The sequence below is a fragment of the Sarcophilus harrisii genome, chromosome 3 (genome assembly GCF_902635505.1).
Source record: "Sarcophilus harrisii chromosome 3, mSarHar1.11, whole genome shotgun sequence".
NCBI classification, from domain to species: domain Eukaryota; kingdom Metazoa; phylum Chordata; class Mammalia; order Dasyuromorphia; family Dasyuridae; genus Sarcophilus; species Sarcophilus harrisii.
This window is the reverse complement of record NC_045428.1, coordinates 287077095-287092919: the sequence shown is the minus strand read 5'-3', so window position 1 is coordinate 287092919 and position 15825 is coordinate 287077095. Positions and strand designations below refer to the sequence as shown.

Genomic DNA, 15825 nt, shown 5'->3' with positions numbered 1-15825 from the left:
ATAGGAAAAAAGTCTTGAATTAGTATGACTTTAATGTTGTTGCTATCTTGCTCTGAAATTTATTATTTAATTTCCTAGGATAGATGTATACTAATTCAGATATTTCATGTGTAATAACAATAATTTTTCTGATTATGTCATTTGGAATGGCTGCATAGTAGTGAAAAGATTAGAGAATTGGTATCAGGAAACAGTTGTCATATTCTGTCAGTAACTAGTTGTGTAACTTCTCTTGGTAATTTAAAGCAATATAATAAAAACATTTTTTAAAATTAGCTTGGTCACTCTGGGTGTCTCTTTTTCTGTGTTCCCTTGCAGCTCTAACTCCTTATGTTCCCTTGCAGTTCTAACCTCTGCAAGTCTCTGTATTAAGAAACTAATATTAATATGGTATATTGAAATTGATAAAGAGAAGATCTATTGTTAGGTTTTTGTTTTCAATCTTACTATTAAAACATCAATGATTTTGAAATATCACAGATGTTACTATTTTGCAACTCTTTAAGATTTCTTTTTCTTTTCTTTGAAACAGACATTACTTTGCTTTGCCTACCAACCCAGGTGAACAGTTTTACATGTTCTGCACTCTTGCTGCTTGGCTAATTAATAAAGCAGGATGCCCCTTTGAACAACCACAGGAATATGATGACCCCAATGCAACAATATCTAATATATTATCTGAACTTCGATCATTTGTAAGTGCAAAAGAGTTTGTATTTTTTAATTATGAATTTTTTCACTGTACTTGCTAATTCACTGTATTAATTCAATATGATTGCCAAACTATCATCTTTTTTTCCTATTTGTAAATTTCTAACTTTTCAGATGGGATATATAAAAATACATATAAAAGAGTTATAATTATGTTTAAAGTATTACCAACATAGTTTCAGGCAAGGGTGCCTGAAGCTGCCTTCTGAAAAATTATTCATTTATACTGATATATAGTACAAAAATGTGTTTTCTTCAATCTTGAAATTTTCTTAATCTGAAATAAAATATGGATTTTTAACTCACCTTTCTGAAAAAAATTATGCAACATACAACAGTGGAACAATATATTTTGACACATCTTTTGAGAGTGGTTCATAATACAAGTATGCTTTTTGTTTCTGTTCTTTCTCTGGGGGAAGGGATAGTAGTGGTTCTAATAGAGGTGATAAACATAATGCAGACATTTAATTAATTCATGAACTTGCTCCATTAGAGAAATTGTAGATTATCATCATACCTAATTGTTAAAGTTGTAAAATTAATCAGAAACTGTACCTCTTTGATTTACCTCTATGCTTTCCTTAACACTCCATCATAGAGAAGTGGCCTCACTTTTCCTTGGTTTCACACCTCTCCCTTTACACATTCATAGACGCACATACAACTAACTTTCCCCCTAACTTCCTATTGATGGTGCACCATCCAGTCACTCAGGCTTGAAATCTTTAAGTCATCTTTGACTCTTCCCTCATTATTTCCCCCTACATCTTATTAATTGTCATGTCCTGCCAATTTTGTTTTCATATTTTTCAGATCCATCTCTTTTGCTTTTCATCTAACCTCAATCAAGACCTTTTCTATTAAACCAATTAGGCAACAAGCATTTATTGTGTTTGCTGATTGTCAAGTACCATTACAGATTCCCGGAGATACAAAAAACAAAAATGAAAGAGTCCCAGCTCTCAAAGTAGCATACATTCTATTGAGGGAAGAGTGTGTGTGTGTGTGTGTGTGTGTGTGTGTGTGTGTGTGTGTGTGTGTGTGTGTAAACAAAAAATAAATACAATTTGGATATACAAAATAGATACAAATAACTAAAACTTAGACTAGAAGTGAACTTCTAGTTGGGAGCATTGGAAAAGAAAGTCTTGATGTAGATACTTGAGATAAATAGTAAAGGAAATGAGAGATACTATGAATTAGAGTAGAGAAGTACATTCTAGGAATAAGGGACAACCACTGCAGAGTCAGGGTGGTGGCTATGGAATGGAACACGGAACAGAGTGTTGCCCAGAGAGTATAGGAAGATGAATAATATGTAATTTTAGTAGGGAAAGAGAGGTTTAGATGAAGCCATGAAGAACCTAAAAAAGATTTTATAGGCAATAGGGAGACACCAGAATGTTTTGAGGAGAAGAGTGACATGGCCAAATCTGTGTTTAAGGAAAAATCACTTTGGCAGCTTGTAGAGGATAGCTTGCAGTGAAGAATGAAGAGACAAAAACAACAATTCAGAAACCAGTATAAAATTGAGGCAAGAAGAGATTAGGGATGAATGAGAAAAGGGTAGATGAGAAAAATATTGTGTAAGTAAAAATTCCATTTTAGGCTTCTGATGGTATATGTGGGGTATGTGAGGAATTGAGGAATAACAGTGGCTGAAATGGTGCTCTTGAAAGAAATATGGAAGTTCAGTGAAACCCCTATTGAGGTTTTAGGGAAAGATAGAGTTCTCTTTTGAATCTTTTGAGTTTGATATTGCTCCAGTGCAACCAATCTGAAATGTCCATAAGCCATAGGTGATAAGGGACTAGAGTTCAGAAGACAACTTAGTCTGAATATATAGATCTAAGAGTCATCTGCAGAGAAATGACAATTAAACCAATGGGAACTGATGAGGTCACCATGTGACAGTGTAGAGACACAAGAGGAACTCTTATAAGTAAGAGACATAATGTGGATGAACTATTAAAGAAAGCTGAGAAGTTTAGATATGAAAAAAGAGAACTGGGAGAGAGTAGTGTCTCTGTTCTTGCCTAACCTATTATATAAGAGCCTCTCAAGTGGTATCTCGTCTCCTTTTCTCCTGCTCCCCCGCCCCCCACTATCCCTCCCTAGCAAGTCTACCTGACATCTTTTCTACCTATGGCAGGGGTAAAAATGTTTAAATGCTGTAATGGTTTCCTTAATACCTGATCACTCCAATTTTATATCCTTCTCATTAAGTGTATGAGGATGTAATTCTGCTTCTGTGAATTTTTAAATTGAAAATCTAACCTTCACTCTGAGACATATAAATGAATCACATTTATATGTGACTATATTAATCTGTTAGGTCTTTCTCTGCTTATCTGGATCTTTATGTATTGAAAGTTTATTCTTCTTCCCCATGATGGAATCTAAATTAGCATTTCATGTGTAAAGTAGAGGGAGAAAAGAGAGAGGAACATCTCTACAAAGTACTTTTGATTCCAGTTTTCAGATTTAAAATCTGTTGGAAAAAGTTTCTTCTTTTTCAAATAACTTTGTTTATAAAATGACTATGGTAGACACAGACAATCCCATAGCACTTTGCATCATGTCATGATTAGCTAACCTTGAGTAAGTCAATGAACATTCTCATCTCCCTCAACCTATTTTTGTGCTTAAAGATAACAAAAGTGTATACATCTGGACCAGATATCAGTTAGCACTTGATTGCCTCCACTGATTACCATCCTGGAACCTTGGAAAAGAAGGGAGCTCATAAGACAACTCAGAAATGGGTCTTTTCAGAGGAAGCTGGAAAACAGCCTTAGTAGTTTTGTATTCACTCTAATCTGAACTCAATAACTTTGCTTAAATCTGAATGAGATCTTGAATGTTTGCAGCATCCTACTCCTGTCTCCAAATGACTGTAAAACTATCTCTTAATAAATATCCTAAGAGCACATAAATCTTTAATATGGATTTCTTTTTTCCACTCTCTAATATGAACAGTTAACTATATAGTTATTCATCTGTAGAGACATTTGCCATAAAGGAATTGGAAAAACTAATCGTGTCTTCCTCATTTTTAGGTCCTTCTGGGAGCCCTCATTCCATTTGTTACCATGAATGGCCCTAATTTACCATTCCATCTTTTATTCTACTTTATAATCTTCCAAATACTTAACACTGTCGTGGACCTTAAATGGCAAATAAAATGGCTAATCATTTAGGCTCTAGTTTATCCCCCTTTCCATCCTCCACATGGGAATCCTAACTATTTACTTATTAATGTATCACTTTAATAATAATAATAATCCTTTTTTCAAAAATTCATTGCCTTTTCATTGTCTGCAAATTTTAAAATTCCTAATTTTGACATTTCAAGATCTTCCCTAATCTGGCTTCTATCTTTCTCACTCTACTTCCTTTCACTTAAGCTATGTTCTAGCCTGACTGTTCTTTGTATCTTGCTGTCATTGTGTCCCAATGCCTTTGTTCAAACTATTAATTCTACTAGGAGTGAAATATCTCTTGCTTCCCTAAGTCTTATCGGTTACAGCGCCTCAAACTTTCCAGATCCAGTTGTGGTGTCGCCTCCTCGAAGCATTTTCTGATATCCTCCTCCCTTCTTTCTTAATTTTTTCCTTTGATCTGGGAATATGATTTCAGTGGTTTAGAGCAGAGTTTCTTAAATTTTTTCCATTTGTGACCTCTTTTTGTGCAAGAAAGTTTAACAAAATCCTGGGCATATAAATATATAAAATAGATATACAAATCAAACATTTGATGGTAATAAATTATAATTTCACAAACCCCGCATTCAGTTATGCAACCCTGTCTGGGGTGAAACCCCAGTTAAGAAGCTTTGTCACAGAGAACTGCAGTTGAGAAAATTTTATCTGTAGGTGCTAATGCAGCTACTACTTTGCAACTTCTGTTCTTAGAGTTGCTTAGAAATACTGAGAGGTTAAGTAACTAACCCAGTGTCACATATGAAGCAGAGATAAGACTTAAACCTAGACTTTCCTGAGATCATCCTATAACCACTATGCCTGGGTAATATTTTATATTAATTACATTTGTATGTGGTAATGCTTCTTTTCTATGTGATTATAAATCTTCATCACAGATACTGTCAGGACTGTTTTTGTATCTCTAATACTTATCCCTTGTACACAGTAGGTGCTTAATTTTTTTTATTAAATTGAACTTGACAATTGAGTGTTGGAGGTTGAAAGATTGTGTAAAACCAGTTGGCATTATATATAGATCAAGCAGCAGGCTTATTGATTTTTTTTTCACTTTTCAACTGGTTGCTTTGGCTTTGTGTGTAGTCTGGCCTAAGGGAATAATGATTTTCCCTAGTCAGATAGCTCATCAGAAAAAGATGAACTGACTTTTTGCCAAATTTAGGCCATGTTATTTGTGTCTTAGGAAAAAGAGATTGGGAGGGGGGGAGATGGACTAGCAGTATAATTATTTAAAACAGTATTTAACATTCCTCCCCCCAAACTATATATGTAACATGTTATTTGTCTTATCACATTTGGAATATTAAAAAAAATTACTCTGTATTTTAGGGGAGATCTGCAGATTTTCCTCCATCAAAATTAAAGTCAGGTCATGGAGAACATGTGTGTTATGTGCTTGATTGTTTAGCTGAAGAAGCTCTAAAATATGTTGGTTTCAGTTGGAAAAGGTAAGGTCACAATATATTATTAGTATTTATATTATGTAGGCAGCACATTAAACCAAACTGTTCAGAACCATAAAAGTGATCTCATAAAAAAACCCTTCCTGTTGTTTTATTTCATATAGGAAAAATACCTCAAGTAATACAGAAGGGAAAATAGTCTATATAGAATTGAAATGTTTAGTGACTTTTAATCCTAGTTTAAAAGTAAAGTGTTAGGTATTTAGCTTTTGTGATCAACTATATATAAATTGGTATTCTGTGAGAAATTTATATTTGATTGTTAGAGTTAGGCAGATGTTCAAGTTACTCGTTTTATAAAGGAGAAATGATAAACATGTTTAAAAATGGACTTTGTAAATTACATACTCCATAGATGAAAAAGGAGCAGTGCTAGTGCTGTGGATAGATTGCTAAACCTAGAGTCATGAAGACTCATTTTCCTGAAGGCCTCAAATACTTAGTAGCTGTGTGACCCTGGGCAAATTACTAAACTGTTTGCTTCAATTTCCTCATCTGTAAAATGAGTTGGAAAAGGAAATAGCAAACCACTCCAGTATCTTTGCCAAGAAAATCCCAAATGGAGTTATAGAGTCAGACATAACTGAAACAACTGAACAATAGTTATAGGTGAAAAAAAAAATTAGAGGGGACAGTCAACAAATCAACAACTCCAAGTAAGAATCATTAAATCTTAATTGTTATAGATAACAGTATGTATTAATACTGTTATATAGTGGGAAAAAATATTGATCTTGGAGTTAGAAAAACCTGAATTTGAAGTTTAAAAGTTTAAAGTTTATGATACAATATTTATGCCTTTGTTTCCTCATCTATAATTTGAGAATTGTAATACTTATAATTAATTGTAATTACCTACCACAGAGGCAAATCTAGCATAGTACATAGGTGTATAATAATTTAATAACATAAAAATTTTAGCACACAAAAATCACTTAGAAGTTATATACAAATACTAATTCATATTTTTTCATATTGCTGAATGAAAATTCTCATGAAAGCCACTGTTTTGACATGTATTTTCTAAAGAAAATTGAAAAGTTAGAAAAGAAGTTAGAAAATTTTAATAAAAATTTGTTTCTCTTCTGAGCATTTTCCTTATTATTTCTTGTATAATTTATTTTTCAAATAAATGCCCATCTTAAACTTAGTTGTCTTCTTTTAGGCCAGTATACCCAGTAGAAGAATTAGAAGAAGAAACAGTTCCAGAAGATGATGCAGAATTGACAGTAAATAAAGTAGAGGAGGAAATTGTGGTACGTGTTTGTTTACATCAGATTTTTTTATTAATTTTATTAATCAATAAATCTTGAATTTATTTCCTATAGATGTATTTCTTTCATTTGCTTATAAAAATAGGAAAGCATTTATTAAGCATCTACTCTGTGCTGGGTACTGGGTTAAGCACTTTAAAAATACAGTGATAAAAGTTGTTATATTCTAAAATATGTTTTTTCAGTATTTTTTAGGATAGAAAAATATTAAATATAAGTCCATATAGGTCCAAGTCAGAAGAGTAGGCGTTTGCTTCTTTTTTTTTTTTTTTTTTTTTTTTTACACTACTACTTCCAGGCCCTTCTCTTGCAAATATTTCTCCTTCATATATACAGATACTATTTGCAATTATCTACAAGCCCTTAGGTCATTATTAATTAGTTTAGCACTGGAGTTTCTAGTTTTCCTCATTAGCAAAACCCTTGCTTTTTTACTCCTTGGGTTTTTGTTTTTTGTTTTCCACCTACCTGTCTGTATTCTTTCTCAGTTGCCATTACTGGATCATCATCTGTATCCTGTACATCAGGAAATATCCTCAACTCTCTTGTCCTTCTATTTTAGAAGTTATTCGTCTGGGACCCATAATCTTGAATATATAGGTGATAGATAGATAGAGATATATATAGATACAGATATATCAAGATTATGGGTTATATATATATATATATATATATATATATCAAGATTATATATATATATAAACTATAATCTTAATTTATATATATGTATATATATATATTATATATATAAAGTAAGTATTTCTATATAATTGGTTTCCTTTGTAATTCTTTGTTTTTTCCTTTATGCATTTAAAAAAACTTTATTCTGAGAAGGGATTTGTAAGCTTAACTAGTTTATCAAAGTCCATGACAAAAAAGAATTTAAAAACCCTTGATCTTCATTTTCAGTAATTTTATTGGTGCTCATGCATTTAATTCTGTCTCTATCCCAAATCTTCATATCCAGATCTCTTCTTTCTCGTGGGCTCCATTCTGTTATCTAATAGCAATGGTTATCCCATGGAATTTATCACCATCCTTTTATTTATCCAGGTTCACAGTTTAGCATCATTTTTGACTTCTTTCTCTACTTCCTTCCTTCTCTTCCCTCCTCTATTTTTCTCCCTTTCTCTTCCCCCCTTCCCTTTTCCCTCTCTCCAGACCCAATCAGGTGTCAAGTTTTGATTCTGCTTCCATATATTTTCCCTATTTTTATTACCCATCCTCTTTCTTCAGTTATACCATCTTCATTTCTTTTTTTTTTTTGAAACAAAGCTTTGCATCCCTAGCACTTAGCGCAGAGGAGATTAATCTCCTCTGTGCTAGGTACTGGGGACACAAAAATTATAATCACCTTCAGTCTTTTCTGTCTATTCTCCAAAAATATTTGTCTTTCAAGCCATTGCCAAAATAATCCTCCTAAAGCATGACTCTAACCATGCCACTACTCTATTCAAAAAGTTTTAGTGGCTCCCTTTTGCCTCTGAGATAAAAATACAGGCTCCTTTGCTTAATGTTCAAAACTGTCAAAATCTGGCTTCAGCCTTTCCCTATCTATAGGCTTATTTCAAACCATTTCTTTTAATACACTCTGTGTTCTGGCCAAACACATAATCCTTGCTTAATTTCTATTCTTCTGCCCTAAGACCGTAATTTTATTTGGTTAGTGCATCTAAAATGATTATAATAACACCACCCCACAGAAATGTTCAGATCAATGAATGTTGGTCAAATGCTCTTGAGGGCTTCAAATAAAAAAATCTTATTTATATTGCACTACACCATCTGGGCCTCTGTGCATGTTTAACATGATGTTCATAATAAACTAAGAAACCATGTCTCCATTGTTTAAATCTGTTTGCCATAACTGATCAAAATTGTAAGGGCAGTAGGAACAGAGAGACCTTCTCAGACTTTCTTGGACTTGAGATAGATTAGACTTGATAATTTTAATATTGAAAGATATGTGCAATCTGGAGGTTGATATACATATATATATATATATGTATATATATACACACATATATATATATTAAAGAATTTCTTTATTATTGTGTTCTGAATTATTTAAATTTATGCGTAATTAAAATTTAATGAATAATATTTATCTGTAACTACTAAAATATCCTGAAAACTCAACATAGAAGTAACAAAGCAGTTAAGATGGCAAATATCTATCAGAGTACATTTTCTACTCACTAACTGAAGATAGAAAAGCAATTATGCTGCTGACAACTTCTTTTTATGAATTTAGTATCACTTAAAAGGATAGAATTTTGCATTATAATTGAAAATATTAAGGTGTATATATAAGCCTCAAGTTTTTTGATTCAAGTAAAGAAATATAATTCTAAACAACTTTTTATTTTTTAAAAAATAAACAAAAATTTATCAGTGACAAAAATACAAAGGATATAATTCCCATCGTTAAAAACATAGCAATTCAGATAAAATAGCTCCTCTCATCTGCCTCCACATTTACTACTGCAATCAGCTAAGCTAAATAGGATGGGGAGATCAGCTACTGAGTATAGATCAGGGGTCCTCAAACTATGGCCCGTGGGTCAGATTCGGCAGCTGAGGACGTTTATCTCCCTCACCTAGGGATATGAAGTTTCTTTATTTAAAGGCCCACAAAACAAAGTTTTTGTTTTTACTATAGTCTGGCCCTCCAACAGTCTGAGGGACAGTTAACTGGCCCCCTATTTAAAAAGTTTGAGGACCCCTGGTACAGATGATTTACTTAAACTTCTAGCATCAATTTCTCATAAGCCAGGCATTTTATGCCTCAAGTAGCAGGGAAACCAAATAAATTTTTATCTTGCAAACAGCTTCCTTGCCTTTTTAAAGGAAAACAAGTCCAAACTAAGTAAAACAGCTATGATTCCTACCAAAATGGAACTCATTATCTTTTTCACTAAACCAAATAAATTTCAATATTTCTAATTCTATGATTCTTTTTTTATATTAAAACTTTTTATTTTTCAAAACATATGCATGAACACCCCTTGCAAAACCTTGTGTTCCAATTTTCTCTCCTTTCCCCCACGCCCTCCTCTAGATGGCAAGTCGTCCAATATATCTAACCAACTTTTTCAGTCACTTGTGTTAGATCAGATTCCTGTCTCTTTATTTTGGATTATAGTATTGCATTCATATACTACAGTTTATTTTACCTTTCTCCAATTGATGGGCATATACTTTGTTACTAGTCATTTGCTACTATTAAAAAAAATACTGCCATAAATATTTTGATATATGTAGGATCTCTGGGTCAAAGAGTATGGGCAAAATTCAATCACTTTTTTTTTTTTTAACATAGCTACAATTTCTTTTCAAAATGGTTAATATATAGACAAACTTATCTTACATAGACAAATTTACAAGAATACAAGCTATTCCCAATTGGTAAGTGGCAACAGGATATGAACAGACAATTTTCAGACTAAGAAATTAAAGCTATTTCTAGTTATATTAAAAAAATGCTCTAAATCATTCTTCATTAGAGAAATGCAAATTAAGACAACTCTAATGGACCACTTCACACCTTTTAAGATTGGCTCAGATGACAGGAGAAGATAATGATAAATGTTGGGAGGGGATGTGGAAAAATTGGGACACTAATCTATTATTGATAAAGTTGTGTATTGATACTACTATTCTGGAGAGCAATTTGGAAATGTGCCCAAAGAGCTATCAAACTGTGCATACCAACAATTTCTCTACTTGGTCTGTATCCCAAAGAGATGATAAAAAGGGGGAAGAAGCACATGTGGAAAAGTTTAGCATTCCTTTTTGTAGTGGTAAGGAACTGGAAACTGAATGGATGCCCATCTATTGAAATCTTTACAAACTGTTAAGCCATTAGAGTTGATTGAGACAATAATTATCTAATTTGGCATGGTTCAATATGAATGATTTGATCTTAGAGGGAGATATTTTGGGCCAAGACTTGAAACAAGGTACTAAGTACAACTGATAGAAACGATGCTTGTGTTCACACCTTTAGAGAGCTCATAAGTATCTAAGTACTCAATGGAGTTCACATGTTTGGGAGATTTCAGGCTTAGTATGAGATATCCGAATTCACACCTCCCTTAGGGCCAGAGAGCACTCTGGGAGATAACCCAGAATCCCTCTCTCTCCAGAAGGAGGAGTTAACCTTTGGGAGATCATATATATACACAGGAAGCTCTTAGAGCTTGGGAGAGTTTTTCTTGGGAACATTGACTGGGGTCGGAGAGGAGCACTCTGGGAGGAAGCCCACAAGCCCTATCTTAAAGGCAAGAGAACTTCATTGCATCTTCTGACTTGGTGCTGACTGGAGGCTGAAGAAAGCAGAGGCAGAAGCCAAGGACAAAGCTGCAAGATCTCTTAGAACCAAGAGAGATAGGCCTCTGAGCTAACTGGGCTATATTGAGAAAACAATAAAAGATCTGAACTTTTATCACCTGGCTGTGTTTTGGAAAAAGAACACCACACCCATCAGTTGGGGAATGGCTGAATAAGTTATGGTGTATGAATGTTATGGAATATTATTGTTCTAAAAGAAATGCTGAACAGGCTGATTTCAAAAAAACCTGGAAGGACTTACATGAACTGATGCTAAATGAAATGAATAGATAGAACCAAGAGAACACTGTACACAGCAACAATAAGATTTATGATGATTATGATAAACATGACTCTTCTCAACAATGAGGTGTGATTTAAAGCAATTCCAATAGACTTGTGATGGAAAGAGCCATCCATATCCAGAGCAAGTTCTATGGAGACTGACTGTAGATCACATTATGGTATTTTCACTTTTGATGATGTTGTTTGTTTGTTTGCTTGGGTTTTTTTCTCTTTTTTTCCCTTTTTGATCTGATTTTTCTTAGGTGGAAATATATTTAGAAGAAATGCACATATTAACCTATATTAGATTACTTGCTATTTAGGGGAGAGGTGAGGCGAAGAGGGAGGGAGAAAAACATGAAATACAAGAGTGAATACTGGAAACTACCTTTGCATGTATTTTGAAAAATATAATAAATTTTAAATATAAGTAAATATATAGTAACTATTTAAAATAAATATATATAATAAAAATAAAAATGGAGACACTAAAGTCCTATTTAAAAATAGCAAGTTGTCAAGAATGTGTAGATCAGTATAGATCAAAACCCATCTAAATCTTAATCAGTGAATTAATGAGTTGTTCTGATGCAAAGAATTACCTATAAATGGAGAGTTTATGAACTTTGCTAGGATGGTTCCTAGATGACAAACATAAATCCTGTCACCAGGAAACCCTGCTTTCAGTATAGTATACCTTTTGTACCATCTCTGTAGATATGTCTTTTTTTCTGCACAAAGCCTTAGATAAAACCTAACATAATGTTGTATGTATATTCATATATTTTAAAATTATGATTCATGATGACAATGTATTAAAGAAATTTTTTTCTTTTCCAAGGAAGAGGAGACTGATAATGAAGAAAACTTTATTGATCTCAATGTTTTAAAGGCACAAACCTACCGATTGGTGAGTTATATTCATTATTGATTCATGAACAAAAAACATTAAATAATTAAGCTTTAATCACTATCTATATTTTTGTTATAAGTTGAAATTAATAGAACCAACTATTTTGTGCATTGGGATTTTTGCTGTATACATTTTAAACTATTTTCACATAATTATAATAATTATAATTAAAATATAATTATTTAAAAAAACATGAATGCATGCCACTTTAGCATAGTACAATGGAAAGAAAAGGCTTTCCTCTTCAATGGTTCTTTGGACATCCAAGCAATTAATTATTCTGAGCAGTTTGTTCTGTCCTCTTTTAAATAAGATGATAATATTTATTTTGTTTATTTCATAGGGTTATTGTGAACAAATCAATTTATAAACCTACAATGCCATATAAATGTGAGTGTATTTTTATTAATGGCCAAATAATAGTAAAACTCTCTGAGGCTCATTTGATGTTATCAGATGCTACCTTGTATCATTAATTAATATTATTATATGCAATATATTTACTAAAATTTTTGAAGCTGGAGACTTTGCTTTATGCTTCTGTGTGTGTCTCATAGTGTCCTCTGTATTGAATAAAGATTTATTTGTGGTTGACAAACTGGAAAGTCAGTGAGGAGACCTTTTCATGACAAAACCAATTCCTTACATTTAAACAGTTATTCTCTTGGTTAGCTTAGTAGCCATAGTAAAGACACCTCCTTTCCTATTACAGATTTTCCTTATTTGTGTGTTGTTGTTTTTCCTTCAACTCACATTTCCTCAAACTGGCACTTTACCATTCCATTCTCTCTCCTTGGCCCAGCCCAGGATGTCCAGGGCAAAGTCTTCAGCAGTTACTGATGTTAGTTATGGAGAGAAGGAAAGGGGGAAAGACTTGAGAGGTGGAATTCAAGCCCAGATCTTCTGTGTTCAGCTCTAAAATAATATATATTATCTTAAATAAATAATGTAATCATTTATTATGTAAATAAATCTAATAAACTAAAATAACATAATAATGACATATGATAAAAATTTTAAAAATTGTCAGAAAAAAGTTAGTAATTCTATAAAGGGAAACAAGTGAATGAGCCACTTCCCAAGGCTCGAAGAAGAAAGTGTAAAATATTGATATGGGCCTAGCAAGATGAAATAGTGAACCCAACTATCTTTCAAACACTGAAATGGATGTGAATTTCCCAGATCAGGAAAGAGAAGGAAGTCAGCAGTGGTAACTACCAAAAAGAAAAGTTTAACAGTACACGAAGAGAAAAGGGATAAAAGGCCAGGTACCTGATCTGGGAGGGAAACTTCCATCATTTGTTCAACAAGTAGTAAACCAAACCAACAAAGTCAAAGACCTCTAGGCTGCTAAAGAGAAAGAACCCTCTCTCTGGAATAAGAGGACCTGCTTTCAAATCCCATCTCCCATCTTTTTTTTACACAACTGATCTGAGGGAAGTCATTTGACCTCCCTAGGCCTTGGTTTCTTCAACTATAAAATGAGGGGTTTGGATTAAATGGCCTTCAAGGCCCTATCCAGCATTCATAGATGATCCTATGATCATTAGCAAAAACAAAAATTATCCTCATAAACAATCACAAAATATTTGTACTTATTAGGCTATAGTCAATATAAGTTAAGGGTAGAATATGCATGAATACTCTGTAAACTTATATCCAATGAGTAATGTGTGAAAACCAAAGGTGTTGGCCATATCACACTTATACTTCCTTAACTGGGGAGTCAGTAGACCCAAGGAAAATAGTCATGTTTGGATCCTGAGCAATTGTTCAGAAGAATAATCTAGGCTCATTAAGTTATAGTGAAAGGAGGTACAAAGACTGTGACTTAACAAAATGTTTTGCCAAAATATCAACCACTTTCTAATCTTAAATGAAACATGTTCCTTGATAATTGAACTTTTCTGCTGACATTCTGGCTGTGACTATCAAGGAGATTATCTGTGAGGGGACCACAGAGCATTTGGTAGTTGAGGACTGAGAGTAATTTCTGCTCTTGGAGAGGTAATAAGTGTTGCCATCCATCAAGAATGCAACTCATCTTCAGCATACTGTAGCCTAGTGGAATATCTAAATTCTCTACCATACATGGATAAATCATCTGAATATATTTGCTCTCAGAATTCAGGGACCAGGATTTGGAGCTGGGGATAGGAAGAACAGAATAAGAGCAGAAATTTTTTTAACTTTATAAAATAACAAGTAAAACTTTTATTAAAAATATTTTATTTTGATCACTAACAGCTTTATGAACCATTGCAAATTGGGAGACACTGATCCAGCAGCAACATTTGACACATTCATTCACATGGGAACAGGTGATCAGAGATATTAGACCTATGTCCTTAACCTTCTCAAAGTTAAGACAACAACAAGGAGTGATTAGGGACAGGCCAATAGGGAGCAATATAAGCAAGTCTTATTCCTGTTGCTTTCAGCTGCCAATCTTCTCAAAGTCCTGTTCCTTCTCCTCTTATCATTCTAAGCCCCTATGTTCTCTTTATTCCTATCATTCTTCATCAGTCGCTGCCCTGTTGGAATCCTCCACCTAAATCGTGGGAGCTTTGGAATAGATTAGAGTTGAGAAGTCCTTGTCAAACTGGGACTTTTACCTCTTCCCAGGGTATGGGTCAGGAGAAATTTCTGACATTTGAAGTAAAGATTCTACATGCCCTTTTTCCTCCATATAGAAATATTGTTTATCATGTTATGTTTTGCAGTACAGTTTTAGTACCCTATCAGTTAAAATAATTGTTATGAATTATCTTGTGAATGCAGCCAATAATTATTGACTCATCACCCCTAATTAGATCATGAGCTCCCTGGTCATAGGAATGTTTTTTCTTTTTTTCCCTAAGTATCCAGCAAGTGTCTTGTGTGTAGTAAAGACTCAATAAACATTTGTTGAATTTAAGTTGAAATAATAAGTGAATGTTCGCTCAAACTGGTTCAATAGTTAAATTTTCATTATGAGCATTTATACCTCGGAAATAAGCAAATATTTGTTTCAGATATCAATAAACACTACAAATGAGGAGTTGATTTACTCTTTTCTTGATTGTCTAGATTTAAGAAAGCAATCAAAAAATGTTAACAATGCAGATTAAGCTTTAAAGTATGTCAGGTGTACTTTTTTCCCTAGAGAGTCAGTTGTTAAATATTTACTAAATGCAACTGTTAACCTAGCACTTAAATCCAAATAAGTCAAAGAATTCTAATATATACTTGCATTTATAACAAGAAAAAAAGTTTAGCTGTATGCATAAATGATTATTAGAAGGAAAGAAAGTAATTCATTTTTATATCAGACATTAGTATCTTATGACTTCTCCCTTGGGGGAAAAACAGTTATGAATAGTGAGATAGAAACCATTTTTATGGTATAAATAATATGGTTCCCCCATTCTGATCACCAATGGCTTGTGAATATGCTAGAACTTTCTCTATCCCAGCCCAATTACATAGAATAGATAAGTTTAGGTTATTTTTTTTTCACTTTGGGACTTTGTAAAATCCTCCTAAGTATTAAATTCCATTGACTTGGTTTATACAGTAAATATTCTCAACAGATAAGACCTATGATTGTTATTCCACAAGAGGAAAAGAAGTCTAGAATACCA

At 33.1% G+C, this 15825-nt stretch overlaps 1 protein-coding gene across 2 annotated transcripts in view; it reads left to right on the top strand.

The window, feature by feature from the left end:
- Positions 1-15825, top strand: part of IFT57 (intraflagellar transport 57) — a 75758-nt gene that overhangs the window by 1820 nt on the left and 58113 nt on the right. For both annotated transcript variants that reach the window (XM_003763566.3, XM_012544499.3), the window contains exons 2-5: positions 533-695; positions 5265-5383; positions 6564-6654; positions 12131-12199. In XM_003763566.3, the coding sequence (XP_003763614.1) occupies positions 533-695; positions 5265-5383; positions 6564-6654; positions 12131-12199 (442 nt within the window). The remainder of the gene's footprint in view (positions 1-532; positions 696-5264; positions 5384-6563; positions 6655-12130; positions 12200-15825) is intronic.